At 38.5% G+C, this 24,520-nt stretch overlaps 1 protein-coding gene across 16 annotated transcripts in view; it reads left to right on the top strand.

Annotated features, from left to right (window-relative positions):
• The window catches only part of MIGA1 (mitoguardin 1), a 98,541-nt gene that overhangs the window by 58,017 nt on the left and 16,004 nt on the right, over positions 1-24,520 (top strand). For 5 of the 16 annotated variants that reach the window (XM_054236437.2, XM_054236441.2, XM_054236439.2 and 2 more), the window contains exons 8-12: positions 5,477-5,572; positions 6,040-6,140; positions 22,052-22,170; positions 22,429-22,501; positions 23,151-23,237. In XM_054236437.2, the coding sequence (XP_054092412.1) occupies positions 5,477-5,572; positions 6,040-6,140; positions 22,052-22,170; positions 22,429-22,501; positions 23,151-23,237 (476 nt within the window). The remainder of the gene's footprint in view (positions 1-5,476; positions 5,573-6,039; positions 6,141-22,051; positions 22,171-22,428; positions 22,502-23,150; positions 23,238-24,520) is intronic. The other 11 variants (XM_078332286.1, XM_035251940.3, XM_035251941.3 and 8 more) reach the window with 3 other exon arrangements.

Raw genomic sequence — 24,520 nt, forward strand, 5'->3', positions numbered from 1 at the left:
AACCCAAGGTGTTAACACTTTTGCTATACTGCCTTACATAGAAGCAAAAAAGTAGACAAATTTTGGAGGATGCTTAGAAGGGATAATGCTTGATCTGAGTATTAAAAACAAAAGTGCTTGTGGGTAGCATGGGGCAAGGGATAAACAAATATGAACAAGGAATGCTCTAACAGCACTTGTCCAATAGAAATAGAGTGTGAGCTACAAATGTAAATTTACAATTTCTAATAGCCACATTAAAGGCGCAAAAGAAACAGATAAAATTAATTTTAATATATTTTCTTAACCCCACTATGTACTAATAAGATGTTTTCTATTTTTTGGTACTAAGTCTTCCAAACCTATTGTATCTTTTACACTTGCAGCACATCTCATTTCATGTGTTTAATAGACACATCTAAGTAGGAGCTACTGTATTGGACACCAAGGCTCCATAGTTTTATAGCATAGAATCTGGTATCAGATGACCTGATTTTGAATCCTACCATTCTCTTTCTTAGATGTGTAAGTATGTAGCAGCTACTTAACCTCTCTGTGCCTTAGCTTCCTGATACATAAAATGAGAAAACTAATAGTATCTTACCTCATCCAAGGGTTATTGTGGGGATTAAAAATAACATAATAAATGTAAAGGGTGTAACTTGGTATCTGGCAAGTATTGAGTGAAAAATAAGTTTTTATTTTAATTAATTGTATTACTTTTCTATTGTGATTAAATAGCAAACATCCCTTATTTTCCATGTCTTTTCCTTCTTGAAAGCATTTGGTTATCTCCACTTAAAACATTCCCACTTAAAATTCTAAGCCAATCACTAAATAGCAAAGAAAGGTTACAGGACTAGAGAAAAAAAAGTTATGAATGATATATGCTTGGCATTATAAACTACTACTATTGTTGGTATTCACTACAGGGTACAAATAAATTAGTTTCAATTTGCTGTTATATTTAACACACTTATCAGGTCTTTTGACTTTTGAATCTAGCATCATGATAGATGCTTTCTCAATCAGGATATGAAAATTCATGTCTGGTAATAATTTACAGCATCATTGCCAAGACTGAAATATAGAAAGCATTCATTGTCTTACCTGCCTTCCTCCTGCCTTTGAAGCTCTCTGATTGAGCCTTTTCTGTTCTCAGCTATTTGGGACCAAGATATATAGTTGATATTGTTTTCTTTTCTTTCCTTCTATTTAAATCCTTAGAGAAAGTGCACAAAACAAAAAAATACAATGATTTATCATACATTCTTATGTAACTATTATGTAGGACAAAATGTAAAACATTGCCAAATTTCCAGATGGGTCTTCTTGTAATTCCTTCCATTTACCTGCAGAATGAACCACTGTCCTGATGCTCAGGCTAATTACATTCTAGCTTTTTATTTATTTATTTAGAGATGGAGTCTCACTCTGTCACCCAGGCTGGAGTGCAGTGGCATGATATCAGCTCACTGCAGCCTCCACTTCCTGGGCTCAAGTGATTTTTATGCCTCAGACTCCTGAGTAGCTGGGATTACAAGTGCCCACCACCATGCCTGGCTAATTTTTGTATTATTTGTAGAGGCATGGTTTTGTCATGTTATCCAGGCTGGTCTCAAACTCCTGACCTCAGGTGATCCGCCCACCTTGGCCTCCCAAAGTGCTGGGATTACAGGTGTGAGCCACCGTGCCTGGCCACCTTCTAGCTTTTAAAAATAATTTTATCACTAAGTGTGTTTAGTTTTGTCCGTTTTTGGATTTTGCATGAATGAATTTAATGATTTTTCATTATGAATGAATTTTGCATATAATTCTCCACCCAACATATTGTTGGATTGATCTATGATGATACTGCATGTAGCAGCAATTCATTTATTTTCATTGTTGTATAGTATTTTGTTGTATGAATATACAATTTATTCTATATTTGGACATTTGGTTTTTTTCTAGTTTGGGGCTATTATAAATAGTGTTGTTATGAACACTCTAATACACATAAGCATGCATTTCTGTAAAACACACCTAAGCGTAGAATTACTAGGTCATGGAGAAAGCAATCTTGAATTTTCTTATGCAATGCCAAACTTTTCAAAGTGGTTCTACCATTTGTTTCCACCAGTGGTGTTTGAGAGTTTCCACTGACCATGTCCATGCATCCTCAACCAAAAAAAAAAAAAGCCAGTTAGTGATTCTGGTAGGCGTATAATGATTTTTTTTTTGGCTGAGAAAAATTCAGTAAGAATTGTCTGAAAATGTGAAAGTGAAGCCTTTGGGTTTTTTCTTTCTTTCTTTCTTTTTTTTTAAGAGATAGAGTGTCATTCTGTCACCTAGGCTGGAGTGTAGTGGTGCAATCATGGCTCACTGCAGCCTTAAACTCCTGAGTTCAAGCGATTCTCCCACATCAGCCTCCCAAGAAGCTGGAACTTTAGGTTTGCACTACCACACTCTGCTAACTTTTTAAATTTTTTGTTGAGCTGGAGTCTCTCTGTTTCCCAGGCTGATCTTGAACTCCAGGAGCTCAAGCGATCCTCCCGCTTCAGCCTCCAAAAGTGGTGATCCTATAGACGTGAGCTATTGCCTCTGGCTGCCTTTTGTTTTCAGTTTTCCATGCTGTTACTGTCTTTCATTACCACAGTCAAGATGATAATACTTTTTGTTTTGTTTTGTTTTGAGACAGAGCCTTGCTCTGTCACCCCGGCTGGAATACAGTGGTACAATCTTGGCTCACTGCATTCCTGCCTCCCAGGCTCAAGCATTCCTTCCACCTTCTCTCCCAAGTAGCTGAGACTACAGATGTGTGCCACTGTGCCAGCTAACTTTATATAAAGACAGGGTTTTGCCGTATTTCCCAGGCTGACTTTGAACTCCTGGGCTTAAGAGATTCACCTGCTTCAGCCTCCCAAAGTGCTGGAATTACAGGTGTGAACTGCTGTGCCCAGCCAAGAGTCGATAATACTTTTAAGAAAGAGTATTTTAAACTTGAATTGGATGCATGAAAGCAGTTAGTTTGGGATATTGCCCAAGATTCTTTTTTTATACTTTTTATTATCATATCTAAAAAACAGATGTATTGTTTATCTTTATAATTATTTAGCTGCCATTCCAGGAATCATAGCAATTACTGAAATAAGAGGTATAGTCTATGGTTTACGGACTTGAATTTAGTGAGTAAATCTTTCTAGTTCCTCTGGAATTGAGCCTTTTTTTTTGTTAGATTTGGAAAAAAAAAAAAAACCATGGTAACTGATCTGGATGACATCGAATGGCTGGTAACAGTTGAAAAACAGACTTTTAACAGCTCGTGGGTAATGTCTGAAAGGTAAAATGATGCTGATTAATGTCTGTATTCTACTCTGAAAATAGCAAAAGCCATATGGAACCAAGAGTTAATTGACTTGTAAATTTAATCCCATTCTCTGTTGGCGCAGTGGCACATGCCTATAATCCCAGCAGTTTGGAAGGCCAAGGCCAGCAGATCACCTGAGGTCAGGAGTTTGAGACCAGCCTGACCAACATGGAAAAACCCTGCCTCTACTAAAAATACAAAATTAGCCGGTGTGGTGATGCATGCCTGTAATCCCAGCTACTCGGGAGGCTGAGGCAGGAGAATCCCTTGAACCAGGGAGATGGAGGTTGTGGTGAGCTGAGATCATGCCATTGCACTCCAGCTTGGGCAGCAGGAGTGAAACTCTGTCTCCAAAATAATAATAATAATAATAATTTAATCCCAGTTGATAATTCCGTGACATAATGAAAATTGTAACTGTGATTTCTTTTTGTGCAAGTAATACTGAGAATGGAAAATAATGAAGATAATGCTTTGAAGGTTGTACACGAGGATTAAATTTTGTATAAAATTTCTGTGTGTGTGTATTTGTGTTTAAAAAATCTTAATATGCACTGAAAAGAGAATTATGGAAGTTTTTCTGGATAATTGAGTGTCCAGAAATACTAATTTGATAGCTATTTATAAGTGTGAAACAATTATGTTGTCTTATTCTCTAGTTTAAAGGAAAAACGTAAATTTCTAAAATATTTCTATAATAGAATAATTTAACCTTAGATTTTGTCACATTAATAGTCATTTAGTAATAGAAAGACTTTTAAGATGAAAAGTTTTAGGTACTTTAAAAGGACTGATGTAAGCGTTATCTGAAAACAATTATAATTTAAACTTGGAAGCTAAATACTTAAAATGTAAAGTCTGATCTCATCAAACATAAAGTAGGAAAAAAATATGTATATGGTTATTTTTGATACTTAATAGGAGTGAACCTTGTACCAATTGTGGTTTATTGTCCCTTCTGCTTGTTATAGAGCTTGGAATATAATTGGTTCTACAACTTTTGATTTTAACATTTTATTGAAACTAAATTGATGCTTTGAATAAAAGAAACCTCGACACTTCCTGTGTAGAGTCACAAATTGTATTTTCCGGTACTGAGAGGTTTTAAACAGAATTTGAAAGATTTCTAGTAAAGGTAATAAATTTTGTTTTTAGAAAAATTGCAAAATGGAAATTTGGATGAATGAAAGCCAAGGAGACTTCTGCTTTTTTTGTTTGTTTTTTCTTTTTTTTTGGTAGAGACAAGGACTTGCTCTGACATCCAGGCTGGAGTGCGGTGGTGTGGTCATAGCTCACTGCAGCCTCAAACTCCTGCAGTCAAGCAATTTTCCTGCCTCAGCCGCCTGAGCATTGAGCATGTGCCACACACCTGGCTTTTTTTTTTTTTTTTTTTTTTTTTGGAGACGAGGTCTCACTGTGTTTCCCAGGCTAATCTCAAAACTCCTGGACTCAAGTGATGCTCCTGCCTCAGCCTCCCAAAGCACTGGGATGATGACAGGCATGAGCCTGTCATCAGCTAACTGGTTTCGTTTTAAAGAAGATAGTGCGGCAAATTTAACAGATTGAGAATTAAAATAAGAAAAACATATATATATTTTATTCTTTTCTTTGGTCTTTTCATACTTGAAGTTTATCACTTGAAGATAAACTTTGAAGTGTATCACTTGTTTTCTCCATTATAGTCACATATGTAAACAGTAAATTCTTTGTTTGAAAGTTTAATGTTGACAATTAGATTTCTGATAATAGTACATGAGGATATTCATACTGACATTCCAAATGACAAGTATTGTTAACAGCCTGTCTTGGTTCATTTCTAAAGAATTTGAACTTTTTCAACCTTTTAAAATTTGGGACTCACTTATATTTGACCCTCAGGTAAGCAGAGTAAACATCAGGGACCCAGATCTGATCGTTTTTGGCCATTCAGTTTTTGAAGTAGGCCTCATTAAAGCCTGAAAAAGTCACAGATATCTTCTTGGATTGTTTTTTGTTGCTGTTTTTGAGATGGAGTCTTGATCTGTCCCCCGACTGGAGTGCAGTGGTAAGAGGTGGAGACCTCCCAGGTTCAAGCAATTCTTGTACCTCAACCTTCTAAGTAGCTGGGACTACAGGCATGCACCTGGCTAATTTTTGTATTTTTTTCAGTAGGGACGGGGTTTTGCGATGTTGGCCAGGCTGGTCTTGAACTCCTGACCTTAGGTGATCTGCCCACCTCAGCCTCCCAGTATGCTGATATTACAGGTGTGAGCTACCATACCCAGCCTTGAATTGTTTAATTGATCAGCTTATGACAAATGACAGGCCATACACTGATGTTAATAATTTAGTTGATTTAAATGAACCTACAAGTTCTTCTAATTTGGGCAAGACCACTTGCAAATAAATTGCTGTGTTTCAAACTAGCTGTGATAGCTGCTGATTTTACCATGGGAGTAGATACTTCAACTCTGGTTATTATTTACTGAAAAGCCCTTTTAATCAAAAATTAAGCTTAATTCTTTTTTTAAATTAAAAATGAATATTTGCTTTATAACACTCTCTACTTGGCAGAGTTTCAGATTCAGGTAAACAATTGATACTGTTTTCCTTTTAGACACTAGTAGTCTAAATAAAGACTCAGGGAAAAAATCAAAATCAAGCTATGGGATGTGAAATACTGCAATGACATGGAATATCACTTTCTGAAATTTTTACCTTTTACTTTTAAGATAGAGATACAGATATCACCATGAAGGGGAACGTGGATGACTTTGGCCTGCGAGATACCTTGAGCATCGCATCCACGGATTCCTTTGCTTCAGCAGCAGAGGTAGGACGTGTGTTTTCCTAATGAGGATTTCTGTTCCTTTTTTGGTGGAAAGATTAGTCTTGTCATTATACTGTAATTCAGTTTAGTCACTATTTAGCATCTGCCATGTGGTAGGTACCAGGATATAAAAATGAATAAATCTAATATGAAAATAAGCTCCTACAGGAGCTTACAGTCTTCTTAAGGAGATGGACCTGTAAACACATGGTTTAAATAGGCACTTTCATATACTGTAGATTATAGGTGAGGCATATAAATTAGTATGTTAATGGAAGGAAACTTTTCAGCTTATATCAAGAGTCTTAAAGATGTTCAGTTTCTTTTTTCTTTTTTTTTTTTAGGACAATGTTCAGTTTCTTTAGTTCAGAAATCATACTTCTAGATTTTTGTTCTAAGAAAGCGATCAAAGATTATATATATATAAATATTGACTGTTGGCCAGGTGCAGTGGCTCATGCCTGTAGTCCTGTGCTTTGAGAGGCTGAGGTGTAAGGATTGCTTGAGCTCAGGAGTTTGAGATCAGCCTGGGCAACATAGTGAGACCTTGTCTCTACAAAAAATTTAAAAAATTAACCAGATGTGATGGTGAGTAGCCTGTAGTTCTGGTAACTCAGGAAGCTGAGGTGCGAGGATCCCTTAAGCCCAAGAGGTTGAGACTGCAGTGGGCCATGATTGTGCCACTGCACTCCAGACTGGGTGACAGAGCAAGGCACTGTCTCAAAAAAATAATTAAAAATACACACACACACACACACAAACAAATTCACTGTGGCTGATAGTAACAATGAAAAACTGAAAAAACAATCTAATGCCAAATTATGGTATATTTGTAATTAGAAATAGAGAGCTATAAACATGGTTCCAATAATTTTAATGACATGAGGGAACATAAGTGAAAAGAGTAGTATGTAAAGTATATAGATTGTATGATTATAATTTTGTAAAATGGAAACAAAAACGTGCATGATATATAAGAATATAGGCAGAGAAAAAAGGCTAGCTATAAATAAATGGTAGTGATAACTGAATTATAAATCTGTGGGTAATTTGTTTTTCACTGAGATTTAAATTTTGTACTGAAAGAGACTGCTTGCAAAGAGATCATCTTTTGTTTTTATTTTTATATTAAAACAGCTTTAAAAATTACATGTGGCCAATTTTATCTCAGAATATTTGCATTTTTACAGTAGATTTTGATATTATAATTTTAGGTGCTCTTTTTTTAATATATATAAATAGTATATGCATCTAGCTGGGCATGGTGACTTATGCCTGTTATCCAAGAACTTTGGGAGGCGGAGGGGGGCAGATCACCTGAGGTTAGGAGATTGAGACCAGCCTGGTCAACCTGCTGAAATCCCGTCCCTACTAAAAATTCAAAAAGTAGCAGGGTATGGTGGTGCATATAATCACAGTTACTCAGGAGGCTGAGGCACAAGAATCTCTTGAACCTGGGAGGTGGAGGTTGCAGTATGCCAAGATTATACCACTGCACTCCAGCCTGGACAACAGGCTGTCACACACACACACACACAAGAATAGTATTACACATCTGTAACTGATATGTGAATTTTATCTCTAGGGCGGAAGCTTTAGATACTCCAGTACCTGTACCTTAAACCTTGATTCTGCCTTTTTAAAAGCAGTACTGATTCATATCTTTTATCCTCCCAAGGTTTTTCTGTATGTGTATATTTCAGCCATCACTTACAGTATCATTTTCTAATTGTTTACATTGAAAAAAATATTTTTCCACCTATAAGTTTTCAGTAGATAGAATATATCTACTTGTTCAATGGGAAAGCTGTTTCCTCTTCCTTGTACTGTTTATTATATACATGTTTATTTTTCTGTTCTGTAGATGCTACATCCTAGATGGTTTGTAAGGAGAAAAATTGCTATACACTTTGCCCTTTTTTCCATTGTTAGAACAGTGTACCTAATTGCTCTGAAGTTTTTTTTTCTAATATGCAACTTTCAAAAATATTTTGCTAAATGTTCATTATATTCACTTTAAATTTATTGTTTAATAAGATTTAATAAAAATTATTAAATACTTGTGGGAAACAAAATGTATAAATACACACAAACAGGACTCAATATTCAAGAAATATCCTCTTAGAATGCTTCCATGGTATAAATGTATGGTCTCAGAATGTGAATGTTCCAAGATAAATTCTTTTATAAGAAATGTTTGTTGCCAGGCACAGTGACTCATGCCTATAATCCCAGCACTTTGGGAGGCCGAGGCGGGTGGATTGCTTGAGGTCAGGAGTTCGAGACCAGCCTGGCCAACATGGTGAAACCCCGTCTAAAAAAAAAAAGAAAGAAAGAAAAGAAATGTTTGTTAAATTATTTTTAACTATGTGCCAAGCTCTTAAAGTTAAATTAGGGAAAAGTGTTTTCTTTTCTTTCTTTTCTTTTTTTTTTTTGAGATTGAGTATTGCTCAGTCACCCAGGCTGTAGTGCAGTGGCACAATCTTGGCTTATGACATCCTCCGCCATCTGGGTTCAAATGATTCCCCTGCCTCAGCCTCCTGAGTAGCTGGGACTACAGGCACATGCCACCACACCCGGCTAATTTTTTTTTCTTTTGTATTTTAATAGAGATGGGGTTTCACTGTGTTGTTCAGGATGGTCTCGATCTCCTGACCTCATGATCTGCCCGCCTTGGCTTCCCAAAGTGCTGGGATTACAGGTGTGAGCCACCGCTCCCGGCTGGAAAACTGTTGTTGTTGTTGTTGTTGTTGTTGTTTTTGAGACGGAGTTTCGCTCTTGTTACCCAGGCTGGAGTGCGATGGCGCGATCTCGGCTCACCGCAACCTCCGCCTGCTGGGTTCAGGCAATTCTCCTGCCTCAGCCTCCCGAGTAGCTGGGATTACAGGCATGCGCCACTATGCCCAGCTAATTTTTTGTATTTTTAGTAGAGACGAGGTTTCACCATGTTGACCAGGATGGTCTTGATCTCGTGACCTCGTGATCCACCCGCCTCGGCCTCCCAAAGTGCTGGGATTACAGGCATGAGCCACCGCGCCTGGCTGGAAAACTGTTTTAATGAAGAAAGTTACTGAGTTAATAAAATCAGAACTTTTGGGGAAGTTAAACAGTTTTTGATCATTCGAAACCCTTTTCAGTATTACAAGAAAGATTTCTTGCCTAGTTAGATCAAAAGAAGTTCTGGAATAGGTTTTTCTGTAAGCTAGATCAATTATTTGTGAAAGTGATTAACAAGATTTTCCTATATAAGCTTTGCCAAACATTGGTTTGGAACCACAGATGAAAAATGTTTTTTTTTTTTAATTTTAGGTTTCTTGACATGTAATTCACATGCCATAAAATTCGCCCTTTTAAAGTATAGAGTTCAGTGGTTTTTTAGTATGTTTATATATAGTTACACAGCCAACACTACTTTCTAATTTCAGAACATTTTTATTACTCTAAAAACAAACCCTTACCTATTAGCAGTCACTCTCCAGCTCCCTTTACCCCTCAGCTGTTGGCACCCAATAACGTACCTTCTGACCATGAATTTCCCTTATTCTGGACATTTCTTCTAAGTGGAATCATACCATGTCATATGTTGTATTTGGCTTTTCTTCACTTAGCATAACGTTTTCTTTCAAGTTCTGAAAAGTCTTTTTAATGTTAGAATACCTTCACATTTTACTCCTAATCTTTCCATCTTATAAAGATATTATCATTTAATAGGTAGAAACTAATATTACAGAGAGCAGTTTTTAGCTATAGATTCCATTTTTTAAAGAATTACCCCTCTGCAATGTGTACATGTGTTTAACAGAGAAATCAGAAGCTTCTCTATAAAAAGAAAATTTTATTTTAAAAAGTATTTTTTTAAATAGTGGTGGAGTCTTGCTATGTTGCCCAGGCTGGTCTCAAACTCCTGAGCTCAAGCAGTCCTCCCACATCAGCCTCCCAAAGTCCTGGGATTACAGGCGTGAGCCACTGTGTCTAGCTGAAAATTTTATTTTTTATAATTTAGATATCTCTACTTGTACTCTAAATGGAACCTTAAAAATCTTTTGCTATATCCACCTCTCTGATTTGACAGGTCTTATTTATAGCAATCCAAAAAATACACCAATAATAATATACAAAGCAATAAAGATAAATATTTAGGATAATTATAACCTAAAAAGGGAGGGAGGGCTATATCTTATCATTTAAAATTTTTCCTCTATGAAAGTATGAAGGCATGTCTGGGCATGGTGGCTCACGCCTGTAATCTTAGCACTTTGGGAGGCCAAGGTGGGCAGATCACCTGAGGTCAGGAGTTTGAGACTAGCCTGGCCAAAAATAGTGAAACCCCATCCCTATTAAAAATACAAAAATCAGCCAGCATGGTGTGTGCCTGTAATCCCAGCTAGTCAGGAACCTGAGGCAGAAGAATCGCTTGAACCTGGGAGATGGAGGTTGCGGTGAGCCAAAATCATGCCACTGTACTCCAGACTGGGCAATAGAGTGAGACTTTGTTGCAAAAAAAAAAATTTAAAAAAAGGTATGAAGTCTTGATTGGGACTGAAAGAGCTATTCCCAAGATAACTCACTCCGACGAATAGAAAGTTGGTATTATCCATTGACAGAAGACCTAAGTTTCTCACCACATTGACTTTCCTATAGGACTATTTGAGTATCTTTACAACATGACACCTGGCTTCCCGAAGAGGGAGTAACCAAGAGAGGGCAGGGTGGAAGTCATGACTGTTTTGACCTATCCTCAGAAATCTCAGGTTAGCCTTATTCAGTGTGGGATGGGGTGTGAGTAGCCAGGGTGAAAGAATCATTGAAGACCAATTTAGAGGGTGGCTGTTCTAAATTCCTATTTTCTGTTAGGGGATATAGATGGGCAACAGCCTGCTTTAACTGTAAGTCTTATTTATAATTTTAGGTGATTGATTTGAAAGGAAAATGTAAACATATATGAAATGGTCCGCTTTAAAATAGAACTTAGCCTGTTTCATGTCCCTACTTGCAATAATCTTGAGACTTCATATATTTCATTTATTGTCATTCAGAGGACCTGGTCTGGATTAAGACTTTTAAAAAATAGTACTTCACATTTAACAAAGTCTTTACATGCCAAGGAAGATAAGGTTCAGTCCATCTTGTACCTCGTGGGGCCCAAGAGAAGTGATTAGGATGTTTGAAATCTTTAGCTAATCCCCAAACACTGTTTTCACTGGTTGATTCATATGTGGGAATTATCTATTTTTATTGTTGCTGTTGTTGACTTGTTTGATTTCTTTCTTTCTTTTTTTTTTTGAGACAGAGTTTCGCTCTTGTCACCCAGGTTGGAGTGTCCCAGGTTCAAGTGATTCTCCTGCCTCAGCCTCCTGAGTAGCTGGGATTACAGGCACCCACCACCACACCCAGCTAATTTCCATATCTTTCGTAGAGATGGGGTTTTGCCATATTGGCCAGGCTGGTCTCGAACTCCTGATCCACCCACCTCAGCCTCCCAAAGTGCTGGGATTACAGGTGTGAGCCACCGCACCTGGCCTTGTTTGATTTCTTTTATGGTCATGGTCATTTTTTTTTTTTTTTTTTTTTTTTTTTGAGATGAGTTTTGCTCTTGTTACCCAGGCTGGAGTGCAATGGTGCGATCTCGGCTCACCGCAATCTCTGCCTCCTGGGTTCAAGCAATTCTCCTGCCTCAGCCTCCTGAATAGCTGGGATTACAGGCATGCGCCACCGTGCCCAGCTAATTTTTTGTATTTTTAGTAGAGACAGGGTTTCACCATGTTGACCAGGATGGTCTCGATCTCTTGACCTCGTGATCCACCCGCCTTGGCCTCCCAAAGTGCTGGGATTACAGGCGTGAGCCACCGCGCCTGGTCATGGTCATGTTTATGGTACTTGTGAAATGTGGGAGATGGCCGGGTGCAGTCTGGAGATTGAGTCTATCCTGGGCAACATGGTGAAACCCCATCTCTACTAAAAATACAAAAATTAGCTGGGTGTGGTGGCACATGCCTGTAAGCCCAGCTACTTGGGAGGCTGAGGCAGGAGAATCGCTTGAATCAGGAGGTTGCAGTGAGCTGAGATCGTGCCATTGTACTCCAGCCTGGCGAAAGAGTAAGACTCCATTTCAATTAAAAAAAGAGTAAAAAAGAAATGTGGGAGATAACTAATAGGATGATGATTTGGTGTAATATAGTATTTCCTTTTTGAAAATATTAAAATGAGTTTTTAAAATGAAGCCTTTTGGGAGAAGAATAATTTTAAAATATATAGGAAATTGATTTCAGCTAGTAAAAAAAAGGATCCCCTTTTAATAGTAAATTGCATGGTCCATAGCTGGAATTAAGCTGCATTATTGACCATTGATTGTGAAGTAACTTCTTAGCTCTATGTAAATGTTAATTTTTTAAAAAAGATTTTTGGGAATTTTGTTGAAAATTCTTCCTATTTGGTATATTCTGAAATGAGAATTTCAACCAGTGTTTTAATGAGTTTCTTTTGCTTAAAAATGTTTAAGATTAATGATTTAAATAACTGTTGCTGAGCTGGCATTGTCTCTTAAGAGTCAATATTGTTAGTATCAAATCTTCAAAATGATATATTTTCACAGCTGCAATCCTATTTTAGGAGGATTCCTTCAGCCAAACCAACAAATAAGCAAGGTAGATCAATAAGTCAAGACTCAGCTCTGGAATCTCCCATTGTTAGATTGTCTTCCTATTAGTAGAAATTATTTCATGTAGAGGGTTTAATTGGAGCCCAGTTTACTTTTTTTTTGAGATGAATTCTCACTCTGTCACCCAGGTTGGAGTGTTGTGGTGCGATCTTGGCTCACTGCACCCTCCACCTCTCAGGTTCAAGCAATTCTTCTGCCTCAGTCTCCCAAGTAGCTGGGATTACAGGTGTATTCTACCACACAAGCTAACTTTTATATTTTTAGTAGAGACAAGGTTTCGCCATGTTGCCCAGGCTGGTCTCAAACTCCTGACCTCAAGTGATCTGCCGACATCAGCCTCCCAAAGCGCTGGGATTACAGGTGCCAATTTACTTCTTAGGAGTTTTCTCTATTAGTAGATGTATGTGGGTCCTATTTGTTTTGACAGTGGTATGAAACTTTAAAACTGTTGAATATCTAAAGAATTTTCTGAGTTATTTTTAGAAAGCTGTTTAGTTTTTCTTAGCATCAAGAAGACTTTGTCTTTTAGCATAGCATATATGTCTTAAAATATGAGAGGAAATGTTACTTAAAGCAGAGAATATACTGTGAGATACTGTCATCTCTTCATACCTTTTTTTTGCATCTGGCTTAATGGACATATTTATATATTGTAAATATGGCTGATGCTGAAACTTCTTATCTCTTGGATCTTTGGATAAGGCTGGTAGGGAGGGTATAATTTGGATAAGGCTGGTAGGGAGGGTATAATTTGGATAAGGCTGGTAGGGAGGGTATAATTTGGTGCTTAAGTTCTGGAATAATGTGCCTGTGTTTAAATTTTGTCATTTAGTGGTGGGATTTGGGGCAAGTTCCTGCTAATTTAATCTGTTTTTTCATCTGTAAAATGTGGTTTGTTTGTTTGTTTATTTGAGACGGAATCTCATTCTGTCTCCCAGGCCAGAGTGCAGTGGTGCAATCTTGGCTCACTGCAACCTCCATGTCCTGGGTTCAAGTGATTCTCCTGCCCCAGCCTCCCAAGTAGCTGGGATTCCAGGCATGCGCCAACACACCTGGCTAATTTTTCTATTTTTAGTAGAGCCAGGGCTTCACCAGGTTGGCCAGGCTGGTCTCAAACTTCCAACCTCAAGTGATCTGCCTGCCCCGGCCTCCCAACGTGCTGGGATTACAGACATGAGCCATTGCACCAAGCAAAATGTGGGTAATAGTACTTACTTTATGAGTTTTTATAAGGATTAGATAAGAAAATGAAGTTAAAGCATTCACACAGCACTGGCTGCATGTGAAATACCAAGACCAAAGCCTTGAGAGTTACTTCTAGAATTATAGAGTAGAGATTCAAAAGTTTCCTCCACAAAGCAAAAAATGTCAAAATCAAAATTTTCAGAATTCTGAAAATGGATGAAAAATGTGCAGAGATTCAGAGAACATTGAATCAAGTAAAATGGCTGAATCTCCATAATAGCAGTAAGCTTTGTGGATTTTTAATTTGCTCTCTACCTTTAAAAAAAAAAACTTTTGGGGCTGTGAGAGCAGAGTACAAGCTGTAGTGGCAGGACTCATGGCAGCACAAGGATTTGGAAGTTTCTTCCACTCTGACCAAGTATTGGTTGAAAGGTGTGCTGTAGAGACTACAACCAAAGGAGGCGTGATGGCTGGGCACGTGGCTCATGCCTGTAATCCCAGCACTTCGGGAGATCGAGGCAGGAGGATCGCTTGTCTCCAGGAGTTGAGTACCAGCCTGGACGACATAATGAAAGCTTATCTCTATGAAAAATTTAAAAAGGGGCGAGAGGATCATTTGAGCCTGGAAAGTCAAGGCTGCAGTGAGCCATGATTGTGCCATGATTGTGCACTACTGCCTAGGTGTCCTGACTCAAAAAAAAAAAAACCAAAAAAACAAAAAACAGAAAAAAAGGAGGTATTGTGCTTCCAGAAAAATCTAAAGTAGAAGTATTGCAAGCAACAGTAATAGCTGTTGCTGTTGGATCAGGCTCTAAAGGAAAGAGTGGAGAGATTCAACCAGTTAGCATGAAAGTTGGAGATAAAGTTATTTTCCCAGAATATGGAGGCACCAAAAGAGTTCTAGATGACAAGGATTATTTCTTATTTTATTTTTTCATAAGTCATTGGGATACAGGTGGTATTTGGTTACATGAGTAAGTTCTTTAGTGGTGATTTGTTAGATGATGGTGTACCCATCACCTGAGCAGTATACACTGCACCATATTTGTAGTCTTTTTATCCCTCACCCCCTACCCCTACTCTTCCCCACAAGTCCCTGAAGTCTGTTGTATCATTCTTATGGCTTTGCATCCTCATAGCTTTGCTCCCACATATCTGAGAACATGCAAATGTTTGGTTTTCCATTCTTTTTTTTTTTTTTTTGAGACAGAGTTTCGCTCTTGTTACCCAGGCTGGGGTGCAATGGCGTGATCTCGGCTCACCGCAACCTCCGCCTCCTGGATTCAGGCAATTCTCCTGCCTCAGCCTCCTGAGTAGCTGGGATTACAGGCATGTGCCACCATGCCCAGCTAATTTTTTGTATTTTTAGTAGAGACAGGGTTTCACCATGTTGACCAGGATGGTCTCGATCTCTTGACCTCGTGATCCACCTGCCTCGGCCTCCCAAAGTGCTGGGATTACAGGCATGAGCCACCACACCCGGTGGGTGGTTTTCCATTCTTGAGTTACTTCACTTAGAATAATAGTGTCCAATCTCATCCAGGTCACTGCATATGCTGTTAATTCCTTTTTAAAGCTGCATAGTGTTCCTTTGTATATACATTCCACAGTTTCTTTATCCACTTGTCGATTGATGAGCATTTGGGTTGATTCTATGATTTTGCAGTTGTGAATCGTGTTGCTATAAACATGCATGTGCAGGCCTCTTTTTTGAGTAATGACTCTTCTTTTCCTCTGGGTAGATACTCTGTAGTGGGATCATTGGATCAAATAATAGTTCTACTTTTAGTTCTTAAAGGAATCTCCACACTGTTTTCCATAGTGGCTGTACTAGTTATAGTCCCATCAGCAGTGTGGAAGTGTTCCCTGATCACTGTATCCATGCCAGTATCTACTGTTTTTTGATTTTTTGATTATGGCTATTCTTGCAGGAGTAAGGTGGTATTGCGTTGTGGTTTTGATTTGCATTTTTCTCATCATTAGTATGTTGAGCATTTTTTCACATGTTTGTTGGCCATTTGTATATCTTCTTTTGAGAATTGTCAGTTCATATCCTTAGCCCACTTTTTGATGGGATTGTTTGTTTTTTTCTTACTGATTTGTTTGAGTTCATTGTAGATTGTGGATATTAGTCCTTTGTCAGATGTGTAGATAGTGAAGATTTTCTCCCGCTCTGAGGGTTGTCTGTTTACTGTGCTGACTATTCTTTTTGCTGTGCCAAAGCTCTTTAGTTTAATTAGGTTCCAGCTGTTTCTTTGTTTTTATTGCATTTGCTTTTGGGTTCTTGGTCATGAAATCCTTGCCTAAGCCAATGTCTAGAAGGGTTTTTCCAATGTTATCTTCTAGAATTTTTATACTTTCAGGTCTTAGGTTTAAGTCTTCAATCCATCTTGAGTTTTGTATAAAGTGAGAGATGAGGATCCAGTTTCATTCTCCTACATGTGGCTAGCTAATTATCCTAGCACCATTTGTTGAAAAGGGTGTCCTTTCCCCATTTTATGTTTTTGTTTGCTTTGTCAAAGATCAGTTGGCTTTAACTATTTGGGTTTATTTATGTATTTTCTATTCTGTTCCATTGGTCTATGTCCTAGTTTTATCTTTTTGATATGTTGTTGGATTCAGTTAGCTAGTATTTTGTTAAGGATTTTAGATCTATGTTCATCAAGGATACCAGTCCGTAGTTTTGTTTTTGGTTGCGTCCTTTCCTGGTTTTAGTATTAGGGTGATGCTGGCTTCATAGACTGAATTAGAGAGAGTTCCTTCTTTCTCTGGCTTGTGGAATAGTGTCGAAAGGATTGGTACCAATTCTTCTTTGAATGTCTGGTAGAATCCTCCTGTGAATCCATTGGGTCCTGGACCTTTTTTTGTTGGTAATTTTTTTTTTTTTTGGAGACAGTCTCACTCTGGTGGCCAGGCTGGAGTGCAGTGGTACAATCTAGGCTTCCTGCAACCTCTGCCTCCCAGGTTCAAGTGATTCTCCTGCCTCAGCCTCCTGAGTAGCTGGAATTACAGGCACCTACCACTACGCCCAGCTAATTTTTTGTGTTTTTAGTAGAGACAGAGTTTCACCATGTTGGCCAGGCTGGTATCGAACTCCTGACCTCATGATTTGCCTGCCTCGGCCTCCCAAAGTGTTGGGATTACAGGCCTGAGCCACTGGGCCCAGCCTTGTTGGTAATTTTTAAATTACCCTTTCAGTCTTGCTGTTTGTTATTGGTCTGATCAGGGTATCTAATTCTTCCTGATTTAAGCTAAGAAGAATGTATATTTCCAGGAATGTATGCATCTCTTCTAGGTTTTCTAGTTCACGTGGGTAAAGGTGTTCATGGTAACCTTGCTCTTTTGTATTTCAATGCTGTCAGTTTTAGTAGCTCCTCTTTCTTTCCTTAGTGAGGTTATTGGGATTTTTCTCTCCTCTTTTCTTGGTTAATCTTGCTAAAGGTCTATCAGTTTTATTTGTCTTTTCAAAGAGCCAGCTTTTTGTTTCATTTATCTTTTGTATTTTTTTGTTTGTTTGTTTCAATTTCATTTAGTTCTACTCTGATCTTGGTTATTTTCTTTCTTCTTCTGGGTTTGGGTTTGCTCTTGTTTCTCTAGTTCCTTGAGGTATGACCTTAGATTGTTTGTGCTGTTTCAGACTTTTTGATGTAGGCGTTTAGGGCTATGAACTTTCCTCTTAGCAGCACCTTTGCTGTGTCCCAGATGTTTTGATAGGTTGTGTCATTTTTGTCATTCAATTTGAAGAATTTTTAAATTTCCATCTTGATTTTGTTTTTGACCCAATGCTCATTCAGGAGCAGGTTATTTAATTTCTGTGTATCTGCCTGGTTTTGAAGGTCCCTTTGGGAGTTAATTTCCAGTTTTATTCCACTGGTCTGAGAGAGTACTTGCTATAATTTCAGTTTTTAGTACTGAAATGTGAGGTACTGTTACATTCATTGTACTCTTTGTTGCATATGTCCTTTGTTTTGTTTTTGCTTTGTTATTTATTTATTTAAAGACAGAGTAGCTTGAATGTAGTTTAACAATTGTTGCCCAGGCTGTCTTGAACTCATAACCTCAGGTAATCTGCCCACCTCAGCCTCCCAGAGTGCTAGGATTATGAGCATGAGCTACCGGACCCGAACCTTGCCCTTACGCATTTTTTTAAATTAGTGGGATGTGGTGTCGCATACCTGTAGTCCCAGCTACTCGGGAGGCCGAGGCAGGAGGAGCACTTTAGCCCAGGAGTTTGAGGCTACAGAGCTATGATAGTGCCACTGCACTACAGCCTGGGTGACAGAATGAGATTCTGTATCTTCCAAACAAAACACTCTAGAAGTTTTCTGGGTTTTGTTTTGTCTTTTTGCTTTGCTGGCTACTCTATACTGTTTGCAATTGTTTTTTAATGAACTGTCAGAAGATTGGAATTTCATTTGTAGAGTTGTTATGCTAACCAAAAGCATGACTATCTTTGTTATACAAAAGTTAATCAAAGCCACATACAAGGAAATATTTCTTAAAATAGCAACATTGAGCTTGTTTTGTTGTTTTTGTACTAAGTTTTGCTTCATTATAATCATAGGTTATAATACTTTTAAGTATTCTTTGGATGATAAAATTCTCCTCCTCTTTTTAAAACATGCTTCTTTGGTTGTTCTTATTGGTAAACTATAAGATATAATATTGCTGGCTGGACACGGTGGCTCACACCTGCAATCCTAGCACTTTGGGAGGCTGAGGCAGGTGAATCGCTTGAGGCCAATTCAAGACCAGCCTGACCAACATGGCAAAACTCCATCTCTACTAAAAATATAAAAATTAGCTGAGTGTGGTGGCACGTGCCTATAATCCCAGGTACTAGGGAGGCCGAGGCAGGAGAATTGCTTGAACCTGGGAGGTGGAGGCTGCAGTGAGTCATGATCACACCACTGTGCTCTAGCCTGGGCAACAGAATGAGACCCTGTCTCAAAAATAAATAAATAAATAAAGTTATAGCATTTCTTTTCTGTACGTTCTATGGATTTAAGTAATTGGATTCAGAATGAACTAAGCTTGTTAAAAGTTTTACTCTTTTACCTCCCTGAATGTGCCCAATCTCATCAAGGAAAAGGAAAAAAGAAAGTTCCACTCTTTTTACAACTGAATTTTGAAACAAAATGAATTCAGATTTTATTAGCTGTAAAATCCTATTGAATGGTTTTTATGGTTTAATCAAATTTAGTGTATTTTGATGTTAGCAAAATCCTATTTTCTTTCTTGTATAGGTTTTCTGCTATCAGTGTATTCTGCTTTTTGGTTTTTTTTTTTGGGGGGGGGAGGAAGGCAGGAAGGGAGGGAAGAAGGACGGTAGGGAGGAAGGAAGGGATGAAGGAAGGAAGGAAGGAAGGGAGGGAGGGAGGGAGGGAGGGAGGGAGGGAGGAAGCGGGGAGGGAGGGAGGGAGGGAGGGAAGGGGAAGGAAGGAAATCAAGCAATGAGAGAGACATTGCCGACCTGGATCTAGAGGTTTACAAGTTGATTTCTTTTTTTTTTGAGAGAAGGAAAGAAAAAAAAATAATAATAGTAAGTAAAGGAGAGGAAGAAAGAGGAAGAGAAAGAGGGAGAGTAAATGGAAATATTGCTTTATTTTGAAAAAAATTGGGTATTAATGACGGCCAATCAATGTTTCATTTAAGCTTATGGGTAGGTGTGATGTGGTATTGACAAGAATGTATATTTTGTGTATTTGAAGTGGAGAGCTCTATAAATATTTATTAAGTTTACTTGTTCCGGATCTGAGTTCGAGTCCTTGATATCCTTATTAATTTTCTGTCTCATTGAATCTAAGTCTCGTATCTGGGTGTTAGGATCGTTAGCTCTTGTTGTTGCATTGATCCTTTTACCACTATATCTTTGTTGCTTTAAAATCTATTTTATCCGATATGAGAATTGCAACTCCTGCTTTTTATTTATTTATTATTTATTTTTGCTCTCCATTTGGTTGGTAAATCTTTCTCCATCCCTTTGAGTCTTTGTGTATCCTTGCATGTGAAACAGGTCTGGATGTAACATGCCATTGGGTTTTGGCTGTGTCTTTTGATTGGGGGATTTAGTCAATTTAAATTTAGGGTTACTGCCATGTGATGTTGACTGGCTGTTTTATCCATTCGTTGGTGTAAATTCTTTATGTTGGTGCTCTTTACTTTTTGGTGTATTTTTAGAAAGGCTAATACTGGTTGTTTCTTTCTGTGTGTAATGCTTCTTTCAGAAGCTCTTGTAAAGCAGGCCTGGTGGTAATAAAATCTCTGAGTTCTTGCTTGTTCATAAAAGATTTTATTTTTCCTTCAGTTGTGAAGCTTAGTTTGGCTGGATATGAAATTCTGGGCTGAAGGTTCTGTTCTTTGAGGATGTTGAATATTGGCCCCCACTCTCTTCTGGCTTGTAGAGTTTCTGCTGAGAGATCTGCTGTAAGTCTGATAGGCTTGCCTTTGTGGGTAAACTGACCTCTCTCTCTGGCTGCCCTTAGTATTTTCTCCTTCGTTTCAACCCTGGTGAATCTAACGATTATGTGCCTTGGGGTTGGTCTTCTTGAGGAATATCTTTGTGGTGTTCTCTGTATTACCTGGGGTTGAATGTTGACCTGCTTTGCTAGTTTAGGAAAATTTTCCTGAATAATATCCTGAAGGGTATTTTCCAGCTTGGATTCATTCTCTCCGTCGCATTCAGGTACACCTATCAAACGTAAATTTGGTCTTTTCACATAGTCCCACATTTCTTGGAGACTTTGCTCATTCCTTTTTATCCTTTTTTCTCTAATCTTTTCTTCACGTTTTATTTCATTAAGTTGGACTTTGACCTCTGATATCCCTTCTTCTGCTTGAACAATTCGAGTGTTTAAACCTGTGCATACTTCTCGGAGTTCCTGTATTGTATTCTTCAGTTCCATTAATTCACTCATACTCCTCTCTAAGTTGTGTATTCTCAATAGGATTTTATCAAACCTTTTTTCAAAGTTCCTAGTTTCTTTACGTTGGGCTACAACATGTTCTTTTAACTCACCGAAGTTTGTTATTATCCATTCCTTGAAGAGTGATTCTGTCATCAGGATGCGCTCGTTCTCCATCAAGCCTTGTTCCATTGTTGATGTGGAACTGTGATCATCTTTAGAGGGAGAGGCGTTCTGACTTTGAGTATTCTCAGCTTTTTTACGCTGGTTTCTTCCCGTCATTGTAAATTTATCCTCCTGTCGTCATTGAAATTACCAACTTTCAGATTAGGTCTCTTGAGTGGATGTCCAGGTTGTTAGTTCCCAGGGCCAGAGCAGCGGCGTTAAAACTGATGGTGCTTTTCTGCCCAGGATTCTCCTGTCTGGCTTCCTTCTTGTGTCCATAGTAGGCGACTCTGCCTTCCCCGGGCTCCAAACCTAGGTCAGAAGGGGAACCGGTCCCGTTTACTCTGCGCCGAGCGCTGCTGCGCCAAAGCGCCGTCGCAGCCCCTGCGCCAAAGCGCCGTCGCAGCCGCTGCGCCGGGCTCTGGTGTCCTGCTGGGGACCCCTGCGGGTCCTCCGAACCTGTTTACTCTGCTCAGAGAGCTGCGGCGCCGAGGTGCCGGTGGAACCGCTGCGCCGGCCACGAGAGTCGCACTGGCCACCCGTGTGTTTCCTCCACTGGGGGATCTTCTGCTCCATGAGCGACCAGAATTTGTCTGAAAGTGTGGCGTCCTCTAGTTCTCCGCGCCTTCCCTGAGAGCTGCAATCCCGGGATGTTAGCGATTGGCCATCTTGGATCGTTCCTTTTTTTTCTTTTTTTGAGACAGAGTGTGACTGCCAACTAGGCTGGGGTGCAATGATACAGTCACAGCTCCCTGCAACTTTGACTTCCTATGCTCAAGTGATCCTCCCACCTCAACCTCCTGGGTAGCTAGGACCACAGGTGCATGCCTCTATACCTGACTAATTTTCTTAGGTTTTTGTAGAGACTGGGTCTCACTGTGTTACCCAGGCTGGTTTCAAACTCCTGGATTCAGATGATCCTCCCACAGTGTTGAGATTACCAGGCATGAGCCACTGCACCTAGCCTGTATTCTGTTCTAATCACTGTGTTCTGCTGTTAGCTTGCAGAACACAGAGAAGTACGGCATACCTACAGCTTGGAGTCCCTGTGTCACTGCCCGTTTTACGAGGAAGCCATGCATTTAGTTGAAGAAGGAAAAATTTACTCCAGAGTACTGAGGTACCATTTCAGTTTTGTTTATGTTTATGAAGGATATTAATGTGTTTGTGTGGTATTTATAAAAAATGTTTATGAGAGTAGGGGAAAATATGCTTTTAGGTCCAAGTAAAGAAAAAATTATTTTTTACATGTTCTGTCAGTATTTAAAAAACATGTTTTATATTAAGGTCCTGAGGTTAAACCTTGTTTGAATCCAAATTTATAGTAGGCTTGATCTTGAATGCAGTTTAACAGTTGTCTCCCCTGTTTATTACATAGAACTGAAATGTTGGAGTGCCTCGGAGACAGTGATTTTCTTGCCAAACTTCACTGTATTCGACAGGCTTTTCAGGTATTTTTTTTTTAACATTAAGTGACTTCACCCAGCCACTCATCCTCACCCTCATGCTATAGAGTCCAGTGCAAGTAAACAGGACAGCTCTGTGCTCTTGATGATCCCTATTCCTAATGACAAATATAAAGTCTTCTAAACTTATTTTTCCTCCCCACCACTTGCCTTCATTTGTTTCTGTATTTCGTTATCCTCTCCCACGGCTTCCCAGGCCCACCACACTTTGTCAAAACAGGAAATTTTGATGCTTCACGAATGTAAAAATAGCTGCTTAAAATAAAAACTCTCTTATTAATTAAGGTGTATTTGAGATTTAATTTGAATAAATTATAAAATTGATTTTCTAAAAAGAAAATAAAATTATATTTGTTTTATTATGTTTGGGGGCTATAGGAAATTTTGAGACTTTGTAATAATATTATGTTAACAGAATTAAATTCAAATTTAACTCCCTTTAATCTTTTTTTAAGTATAGGTTTTGAGAGTTCTTTTTATTTTAGTAAATTAGGACTTTCTCTGTGAGCTGCCTGTTGAAATAGCACCACATGCAATGCATTAACTGTATTAGAATTATTTCTGCTGGAAAGTTGAATGTCCATTCTCATTCATTATAGATCTCTTTTTTCTTTGGGGATGAACATTTTTTCAGGTAATTCTTTCAGAATCAGCCAACAGGATATTCCTCGCTGAGAGTGGAAGGAAAATTTTATCAGCTTTAATTGTGAAAGCACGAAAGGTAAACTTGTTCTGTTGGCAGGTTTTTTACCATTTACAAAAGTTGTTTTTGCTATTTGAACTGAAGATTAAGACATTAAATTTTTGACAGAAGAAAAAGTTTTTGTAGATAGTTGGCAAAGGTTCACATTTTAAAAATAAATAACCCAAAAGGCATTGAGTTATACTTGGGTTGAACTATCTCCGAAGTCCACACCATTTCAACCAAGTTGTTTCTCATAAATATTTCCAATTTTCCATAAATTCTGTGAATGTCATGGTGAGAATTATCATTAGCTCTGCTGCTGTAACCATCACTATTATTATTACTAATGCCTCCTCTTTTATTCCCTCAGTCCTGTTCAGGAAGAGGGTCACAAGAAATAGCGTAGGTCTCAGAAATCTGGAGTACAAATTGAGCTGCCTCATCCTCATGGAGTTGAATGAGGCAGAAGCAATGACAAGACCTTCATTCCGACTGTAAGGATCCACCTTTCTTTATGCAGGGTTTGTCCAGGTGATGAGAAAACAAAACAGGCCTTTCTTGAGCCATTTGCACACCTAATTTACAGACTCAATCTCTTTGAACTTTAATTCTCTCATTTATATAATAGAATTATATTTATATTACCTCATTTCAGAGGGGTTTTAGGATGATTAAATAAATGATAAATGGGAAAGCAACTTAAAGAATAAAGTGTTGGTTGGGCATGGTGGCTCAAGCCTGTAATCGCAGCACTTTGGGAGGCCGAGGCGGGTGGATCACGAGGTCAAGAGATTGAGACCATCCTGGTCAACATGGTGAAACCCTGTCTCTACTAAAAATACAAAAAATTAGCTGGGCATGGTGGTGCATGCCTGTAATCCCAGCTACTCAGGAGGCTGAGGCAGGAGAATTGCTTGAACCCAGGAGGTGGAGGTTGCAGTGAACCGAGATCGCGCCATTGCACTCCAGCCTGGATAACAAGAGCGAAACTCCATCTCAAAAAACAAACAAACAAACAAAAAGAATAAAGTGTTAAGTAAACGTAAAGTGCTAAGTATAGGTGAGGTGACACTAACTATTAATACGGGTGATTCCCAATGTAAGTCTTATGTTGCTTTCTTGGCCTTCTCATGACGGATAACTCAGTAATTTTTTCCAAAAGAAGCAGAACTGGAACAAAAGCCTCACATAATGTCTGCTATAACCAAGTTTTCATTTTAAGAACTAACCAAAATAGGCATACATATTTGAGTAATAAAGAGTTTGCTTATGACATTTTACTAACATTCTTCATCTTGGCTTCTGTAAAATGTTGGAAC

This window comes from Callithrix jacchus, chromosome 7 (assembly GCF_049354715.1).
Source record: "Callithrix jacchus isolate 240 chromosome 7, calJac240_pri, whole genome shotgun sequence".
NCBI lineage: Eukaryota > Metazoa > Chordata > Mammalia > Primates > Cebidae > Callithrix > Callithrix jacchus.